We start from the raw sequence: 9757 nt of genomic DNA, 5'->3' as shown, positions 1-9757 counted from the left end.
GAAACATATTTAAAACATATCCAAGTCAAATCATCAAATCAAAACCTAGAAAATTAGAAGAAAGAGAGGAGAAAAAGATCAAGAACCCTAGTTCAAGAACGCCACAAGCTCCAGCAGTTCCAACCCCAAAACTTATGTATTTTTCCATGGATTTCATCACCAAGTATGTGGGATTTCACTAGTGGGTTCCTTTTACCCATCGGGTCCCTGGTTTTCAATCAGAGTCTTGATTCCCATATCATGCTTAGACCTTAGGTTTCTAGAACTTTGGTAGATTTTCATGAATTTATTAAATATATATTACAAATAATATTACCATGTTATTACTCAGATTATCGCATGAATTTCAGAACCCTAACTTTGTATTTCTTTAGTTCTTAAATTACACATGCTAGGTCAGATATATCAGACACTTCAGATATACATGCCCCAGTTATAAATACATAATTACCAGATTCATTGTTGCATTCTATGTTTGCATGTTCAGTTTTGTTCTATCCAGTATTTACAGAAACTCAGACATAATCAGTAAATTTACAAAATTTATGGGAGTAGCATAATATCGAGTTGGACTAGGGTTCAGCGTACCCAAATAGTCACAAAATTACTAGCCAAGTAGGTTGTAAGTCCCCTATGTGGGAAATCAGTTTAGTGATCACACCAGCATGCATTTATACCTCTAGCAGGGTATATTAGGTCATCTCGATGGGGCGTGTACGTCGAACTTCACATTTAGCTCATGTGGTCTTATTATTGGTTATTAGTAGCTCCCACAGTTCAGTCAGACTCTCTACATTGACCATTTATCAGTATTTTTAGTATACAGTTTCAGCATGTTATAAATTGTTCATTGCATCCAGTTAGCTCAGAATTCGGTTTATCAAGTCAGATTATTGTACTTGCTATTTTGCTTGTTCAGTTATGTCTTATTTCAGGTTTAGTCTATCCTACATGCTCAGTACCTTTCAAGTACTGACGTATACGTGCGCAACATCTTCTCGTGATGTAGGTTCAGGTTCTCAGAATCTAGATCACGCATAGATCGATTACTGATCTCTAGTTCAGTAGATTCAGTGGTAAGTCCTCTATCTTTGAGGACAACAGTTATGAGTTTTATTTCAATATTTATTCACTTAGTTCAGTTTTTGCTAGATTTAACTGGGGCTTGTCCCAGTATTTCTAGTACAGTTATAGGCTATTTTCAGACATAGTTAGTTTCAGCTAAGCAGTGAGTAAATATTTCTTTGTATTAAACTCATTGGTTTTTCATATATCTCACTTTTAGCATATGGATATTCCCCATCTTTTCATTATAATTTATGATTTAGCTTCCACAACAGTTTATTATCTTTAGTATGCTCATGATCATGCCAGCAGGGTTAGCTGTGGATCACTTGTGGTCCTAGGTTCCGTGTCCGTGTCTCGAGGGTAGCTCGGGGCGTGACAAAACTTGGTATAAGAGCACTAGGTTCAAGAGTCCTAGGATCTATGAAAATCCACACAAAGTAGAGTCTTTTTCATGGGTGTGAAGTGCACCACATCTAATGAGAGGAAGGCTACAAAGTTTTTTAGGAAAAACACCACTTTCTTGTTACTCTTATCGTGCGAAAGTTATGATCTTATTCCACTCTAGCTTAACGTTCTACGTTTCAGATCATGCCTCCTCTTAGATCTTAGGCATGGACATCTACTGCACGCAATGCTAACGCAGTTCATCTAGTACCAGATAAAGAAAATCTAATATAGAGTTTCAGAACGCCAGTTCAGCTTTAAGCTAAAAGTATGACAACCTAGAACAATCAGAAGGTTCGAGTTCAAACTTATAACAATGGTGGATCAGTGGCAGCTAGTATTCCACCTTTGTTTAGAAAGATTCACCTGAGTTTCAGGTCCCAAGTGTGAGGACCCACAGAATTTCAGTGATGAGGTCAATAAAATATTTGGATTTATGCAAGTAACTGGTAACTGGTAGTAAGAGGGTGAAATTGGCATCCAACCAGCTTAAGGATTTGACCCACATATGGTTCACTCAGTGTAAAGACAACATAGACTACTTTGTCTTTTGCATTTCAGTATAGAACTAAACTTTATTATTAGTCCAAAAACTCTCTCAGAACCTTTCTCAGTCTCTACTCCAGTCGGTGACCCAGTTATATCTAGACGGGTATACAGAAACTACCCTGTCACAGTATATAAGAAAGTTAACTCAGCAGATCTAATAGAGTTAGGAATGGTAGACTTTGATGTCATTCTAGGCATGAATTTATTACATTCATGTTATGCTTAGTCGATTGTAGAATTAGGATTGTTCGTTTTCAGTTTCCAGACGAACCAATCTTAGAATGGAAGGGTAGTAGCTTAGCGCCTATGGGTCGATTTATTTCTTACCTTATGGCCCAAAAGATGATATCTAAGGTCATCTATATCATATAGTTCGGGTTAAGTATTCTAGACTTGATACCCCAACTCTTGAGTCAGTTCCAGTAGTCTGTTAATTTCCAAAAGTATTTCCAAAAGATCTTCTCGGAGTCCCTCCCGAAAGGGAAATCAACTTTGGAATTGATCTCCTTACAGATACCCATCCTATTTCTATTCCTCCTTAAATAATGGATCCAGCGGATCTTAAGGAATTGAAAGAGAAGTTGAAATACCTTCTAGATAAGGGCTTCATCAGACCTAGTATTTCACCATAGGGTGCACCACTGTTGTTCGTAAGGAAGAAAGATGGTTCTCTCAAAATGTGCATTGACTATAGAAAGTTGAACAAGGTCACAATCAAGAACAAGTATTCCATCCCCAAGATTGATGACTAGTTTGATCAACTTCAGGGTGCTAGTCATTTCTCAAAGATAAACCTCAGATCGGGTTATCGTCAGCTCAAAGTCAGAGATAGTAACATTCCAAAAACAACCTTTAGAACTCAGGATGGTCATATTGAATTTGTAGTTATGTCGTTTGGACTAACTAATGCTCCTGCAGCTTTCATGGATTTGATTAACAGAGTTTCAAACAGTAATTGTACTTGTTCATTATCTCTTTATTAAAGATATCCTCGTTTACTCTAGGAGTGAGGAAGAACATTCAAGTCATTTGTGAGTTGTTCTGCAGACTCTCAAGGATCGCTAGTTATTCACTAAGTTTAGCAAATGTTAGTTGCAATTCGTTGCTTTTCTTGGTCACGTTGTATCTAGCGAAAGGATCTGAGTGGATTCGCAGAAGATAGAAGCAGTGAAACAGTGGCCCAGACCAACCTCTGCTACAGATATCAGAAGTTTCTTAGGTCTAGCATGTTATTACAGAAGGTTTATGGAAGGTATTTCATCCATAGCCTCACCATTGACTAGGTTTACTCAGAAGATGGTCAAGTTTCAATGGTCAGATGATTGTAAGAAAAGCTTCACAGAATTGAAAACACGATTGACTACAGCTCGTATCTTGAATCTACCAAAGGGTTCAGATGGTTATGTGATCTATTGTGATGCATGCAGAGTTGGCCTAGTTTGTGTGTTGATGCAGTAAGGTAAGGTGATAGATTATGCCTCAGGCAGCTTAAGGTGCATGAGAAGAACTATCCAACTCATGACCTCGAGCTTGCAGCAGTGGTGTTTGCACTCAAGATCTGGAGACACTACTTGTATGGTGTTCATGTAGATGTGTTCACTGACCACAAGAGCCTTCAGTATGTGTTCACCCAAAAAGATTTGAATCTTCACCAGAGGAGATGGCTTGTATTCCTTAAGGATTATGATATGAGTGTGCATTACCATCCTGGTAAGATGAATGTAGTAGCAAATGATCTTAGTAGATTATCTATGGGTAGTGTAGCCCATATTGAGGAAGAAAGGAAGGAGATAGTGAAGAATGTTCACAGGCTTGCTCGCTTGGGAGTTCGCCTTATAAGTATATCAGATAGCGATTTAATAGTTCAGAATGGGGCAGAATCATCTTTGGTAGTGGAGGTTAAGGAAAAGCAAGACAGTGACCAAGTCTTGCTTGAACTTAAGGGTTTAGTCCATAATCACAGAGTTGAGGTTTTCTCCAAAAGGGGAGATGGTGTATTTCGCTACCAGGGTAGATTGTGTGTTCCTGATTTGGGCGAGTTGAGACAGCATATTCTTGCAGAATCCCATAACTCTAGGTATTCTATTCATCCAGGTTCCACTAAGATGTACCGCGATCAGCAAGAAGTCTATTAGTGGAATGGCATGAAGAAGGATAAAGCAGATTTTGTGAGTAAGTGCCCCAATTGTCAGTAAGTCAAGGTAGAACATCAGAAACTAAGAGGTATGACTCAAGAGATCGATATTCCTAGTTGGAAGTGGGATGTGATCAATATGGATTTCATCACAAGGTTACCTCATACTCGCAGACAGCATGACTCCATTTGGGTGATAGTTAATAGGTTGACTACGTCTTCTCGCTTTTTAAAGGTCAAGACTACATATTCGGCTGAGGAGTATGCCAAGATTTACATCAATGAAATTGTGAGGTTGCATAGGGTTCCTTTGCTATCATCTCAGATAGAGGTCCTCAGTTTACCTCTCATTTCAGGAAGTCATTTCAGAAAGGTCGTGGTACTCAAGTTAACCTTAGTACAGCATTTCATCCACAGACGGATGGGCAGGCAGAGCGTACCATTCAAACCTTAGAGGATATGTTGAGAGCTTGTGTGATCGGTTTCAAAGGTAGTTGGGATGATCACCTTCCTCTTATTGAATTTGCCTACAATAATAGCTACCATTCCAGCATTAAAATGTCCCCTTATGAGGCTTTATATAGGTGTAGATATAGATCTCCTGTTGGTTGGTTTGAAGTAGGTGAAGCGCCTTTGATAGGGCCAAATTCAGTCCTTTATGCTATGGAGAAAGTGTAACTCATTAGAGATAGACTTAAGACATCCCTAAGTCATCAGAATTCTTATGCAGATGTAAGGAGAAGGGAACTAGAGATCTAAGTTGATGATTGGGTTTTTCTGAAAGTCTCATCTATGAAAGGGTTGATGAGATTTGGAAAGAAAGGGAAGCTTAGCCCTAGATATGTAGGCCCTTACAAGATCTTGAAAAGGGTTAGAAAGGTGGCATATGAGTTAGAGTTGCCAACAGAATTAGAAGTTGCGCATCCGGTCTTTCACATCTCACTCTTGAAGAAATGTATGGGTGATCCAGCCTCTATAGTACCATTGGAGAGTGTGGCGGTGAAATATAGTCTTTCTTATGAGGATGTACCAGTTGAGATTCTTGAGCGTCAGGTCAGAAGGTTGAGAAACAAAGAAGTCACTTCAATCAAGGTTTTGTGGAGAAGTCAGTCCATAGTGGAGCTACTTGGGAAGCAGAAGAAACCATGAAATCCAAGTATCCTCACCTCTTTCCTTCTGATTCCGATCCAGCTTGAGGTAATAGTTCCTCTTAAGTTTTCCCGTTATTCATGCATAAATTCAGTCTTAGAATCATGTCCCCTCAGTTTGTACTTGCATTTTCAGCATATTTGCATGTACTCGGAACTAAATTCAGTCAGAAACACAGTTTTCAGTGTTTAGTAGTGGGGTTTGCACCTCTCTCCCTCTATTTCAGCTAGTTTAGTCTTCATTCGAGGACGAATCTTCCCAAGAGGGATATAATGTAAAATCCCGTAGCCAAAATAGACCAAAAATTAAATTCCTTCAGAAAAATATGCAGGTGCAACCAAAGGTGGCATCGACGGTCCATAGGACAGACGACGGTCCGTCCTGCACAACCGTCGATGGGATCACAAACTCCCTAAAATTCAACCGGAAAAATTGGCTAAGTCTTGATAGACGGACTGACCGACGGTCCGTAGGTCACACGAAAGTCCGTAGTCCGTGATCATCGATTGAAACCCCCATTCACCCACTCTCTGACAAGATCTACGGATGACCAGCACGGTCTATAGGTTGACCTACTGTCCGTAGGTGGAAAATTTGCTGACAGTTAAGGAGAAATGCAGTTGGGTCAACTTCAAATGGTCATAACCCTTATCACAAAATGCATTAGGTGTCCCATGACCTATCCACAGATAGATAATTGAATTATCTTTCCATAGTCACTGACCTTATTAAAATAAGACCTTCGAGTAAAAAGTAATGCCCATTTTAGTAAAGGCCTGTCGAACAGGCCCTGACGACGGACCCAACAACGGGGATTCGAGCAGACAACTGACCGTCAGTCCTGGTCGTCGTTTGGCCCGACAGCAACTTTCCCAGAGGTCTTTTGGACCTTCCCCACTTTGTTTAAGCCCTAAGTTACGCCGTTTCCACCTTAAATCATCATATTTTAGTCAATTTAAGCCTAGAAACATAAATTAAAACATATCCTAGTCAAATCATTAATCAAAACCTGGAAAATTAGAAGCAAGAGAGGAGAAAAAGCTCAAGAACCCTAGTTCAAGAATGCCACAAGCTCCATCAGTTCCAGCCCCGATACTTAAGTATTTTTCCGTGGATTTCATCACCAAGTATGTGGGATTTCACTAGTGGGTTCCTTTCACCCATCGAGTCCCTAGTTTTCTGTCAGATTCTTGATTCCCATATCATGCTTAGACCTAGGGTTTGTAGAACTTTGATAGAACTTCATGAATTTATTAAATATATATTCCAAATCAGATTATCATGTTATTACTCATTATCGCATGAATTTTAGAACCCTAGTTTTATATTTCTTTGTTTCTTGAATTATACATGCTAGGTCAGATATTTCAGACACTTCAGATATACTTGCCTCAGTTATAAATGCATAATTACCATATTAATTGTTGCATTCTCAGTTTGCATGTTCAGTTTCTAGCTATCTAGTATTTACAGAAACTCAGACATAATCAGTAAATTTACAAAATTCATGGAAGTAGCATAATATTGAGTTAGACTTGAGTTCAGTGTACCCAAATAGTCCCAGAACTACTAGCCAAGTAGGTTGTAAGTCCCCTATGTGGGCAATCAGTTTAGTGATCACGCGAGCATGCATTTATACCTCTGGCAGGGTTTATTGGGTCCTCTAGATAGGGCGTATGCATCGGACTCCACATTTACCTCATGTGGTTTTATTATCAGTTATTAGTAGCTCCCACATATCATTCAGACTCTCTACATTGACCATTAATCAGTATATTCATGATTCAGTTTCAGCATAGTTTAAATTGGCTATTGCATCCAGTTAGCTCATAGTTCAGTTTATCATGTCAGATTATTATACTTGCTATTATGCTTGTTCAGTCATGTTTTATTTCAGCTTTACTATATCCTACATGCTCAGTACCTTTATAGTACTGACGCATACATGCATCTTCTCGTTATGTAGAATCAGGTTCTTAGTATCCAAATCACGCATAGATCGATTTCCAATCTCCAGTTCATAAGATTCAGTGGTGATTCTTCATTCTCCGAGGACAACAATTATGAGTTTCATTTCAGTCTTTAGTCACTTAGTTATAGTTTTTGCTAGATGTAGCTGGAGCTTGTCCCAGTATTTCTAGTCTAGTTTAGAGGCTATTTTCAGACATAGTTAGTTTCAACTTAGTAGTAAGTTAATATTTTTTTGTATTAAACTAATCGATTTTTCATATATATCAGTTTTAGCATATGGGTGTTCCCTATTTTTTTCATTATAATTTAGCTTGCACAACTTTTTATTATCTTTACTATGCTCATTATCATGCCAGCAGTGTTAGCTTGGGATTACTTGTGGTCCTGGGTTCCGTGTCTGCGTCTTGGGGTAGCTCGGGGCGTGACAACTCTCTTTTTCACTACACCAACCTCTAGAGTGGGAATAGAAAAAAAAATCCATGCATATGCCAAGGGTAGCAGGAGAAAGTTGCAGATCTCAAAACTAAAGACTAGGCAAAGAGATGTAATTTCTTCAACTCAGAATATTGGAGAAGAGGCAGTAAATGTTTTCCAGGAGCAATTTATGCAAAATAATAATTCCCATAATTTTTCAATGCTAGATATCATATCTAAAGTGATTTCAAATCAACAAAATGAAGAGATGAGAAGAATACCAATAGAGAAAGAGATAAAAGAGGTTGGTCTTGCAATGAATAAAGATAGTGCTAGTGGTCCAAATGGTTTCTACATTTTTCTAGTGTTGCTGGAACATTGTAAAGGTGGATATCAGTAGCATTCTAAGTATTTTTTGTGGATAAAAACATCCGATACTCATCCCCAAGAAAGAAGTGGTTGGTAACTTTGGGAATCTGAGACCTCTCAGCTTAAGTACCTTCACTAATAAGATTATGTTAAGGATGTTACATGATAGATTGGAAGCAGTGCTCTCTGAGATAATCTCCCACGATCAAACGTGAAAGGGAGAAGTATCACTGAAAATGTTGTTTTGGCTCAAGACATAATAGACACCAAAATAAGAAATAAGCTTCATAATGTAGGAGTGAAATTAGACATGGCTAAGGAATATGATAGAGTATCATTGATCTTCCTTCCTAAAGTGCTAAGAAGTTTGGGCTTCTTAGAGAGAATATTAAACAATGTGGTAAGGCTGGTGTCTAACAACTAACAACTAGAGGATTGAATCAAGTGGATCCACTCTCACCAACCCATTTTATCATATATAGCAGCAAAGTTTTTGGCTAGAAACATCAATCAGCTTTTAAAGGATCAAGATTTTAAGAGATTTGGATTACCAAAATGGAGCCCAAAGATTTATCTAAGGACATCCTAATTCAATGAAAAATGATGAAGTTGTTAATAGGATATGAAATGTTGTCTAGAAAAATTATTAATCTTGACAAGAGTCTATTCTATTTGCATGCAAAAGGTACTAATTAGAGCTTGCGGACAAATAACAAGAATTACAGGTTTTAAACAAGGTTCCTTTCACTTATCTGGGGTGGCCCATTTTCTATGGGAGGAAGAATAGATCCCATTTTAAGGCCTTGATTAAACAGGTGATGAAGAGAATTAGTCATTGGCACAATAGACTATTCTCTTTTAGGGACAGATATGTGTCAATATCCCATATGCTATATTTTATGTCAATTTATGTTCTATCAGCTTTGAACCCACTGGCTTGCGTCATTAATCAGATGCATAGAATTTTTGCAAAATTCTTTTGATCTAAGAATTAATAAGCATTGGGTGGCCTAGGATAAAATGTGTTGCCCAAAAAATGAAGAGGGGCTTGGGGTTGATATCACTAGGTGATGTCTCAAAGGCTCTTTTCGCTAAGCTATGGTAAAACTTCAAAACTTCTACAAACATAACATGGGATTTCCAATATGTAAAATAATACTACAAAAAGCACCACCCTGTTTTTTCTCATGTATATGACAAGGAAAATGACAACAATTATTGAAGAAGTAGATCATGAAATCTAGTTACGATGTTAAGGCTAGAAACTCTAGCTTCTAGTTTGACAATTGTAGTAAACAAAAAGAACAGTATCACATAGAGGATGTTGAAAGGGAGCAGGAGGAGTTGGAGGTTAAAGATTTTAGCACAGAAGAGAAGTGGAATAGATAGAAGTTACTATGAAATTTATCAATGGAACTGGCAGATTACATCATGGAGAATAATTTACCACCAAATTTCAAGTATGGTGATGATGTATCATGGTGGATCAAATTCACAGTGAAGTCGGATTGGGACTTGATGAGAGGTAACAAGATAAAAAAAAAGAGACTTTGAATTAATCTAGATTAAAGGGATACCTTGTAAGATCAACTTCTACCATAGGTATTTACAACTTTAAAAATATGAAAATCAATATAGTTTCTAGATGTTGATGTTGTT

General features: G+C 37.9%; 1 protein-coding gene across 1 annotated transcript; it reads left to right on the top strand.

Annotated features, from left to right (window-relative positions):
• Window positions 1-4987: 4987 nt before the first annotated feature.
• Window positions 4988-5344, top strand: LOC138337709 (uncharacterized). The gene has a single exon (XM_069287975.1). It carries the CDS (start codon window positions 4988-4990, stop codon window positions 5342-5344), a length of 357 nt encoding a protein of 118 aa, XP_069144076.1.
• Window positions 5345-9757: the final 4413 nt, after the last annotated feature.

Source organism: Solanum lycopersicum, chromosome 8 (assembly GCF_036512215.1).
Source record: "Solanum lycopersicum chromosome 8, SLM_r2.1".
Lineage (NCBI taxonomy): Eukaryota > Viridiplantae > Streptophyta > Magnoliopsida > Solanales > Solanaceae > Solanum > Solanum lycopersicum.
The sequence above is the reverse complement of the archived record's forward strand: the minus strand, read 5'-3'. Positions and strand labels throughout refer to the sequence as shown.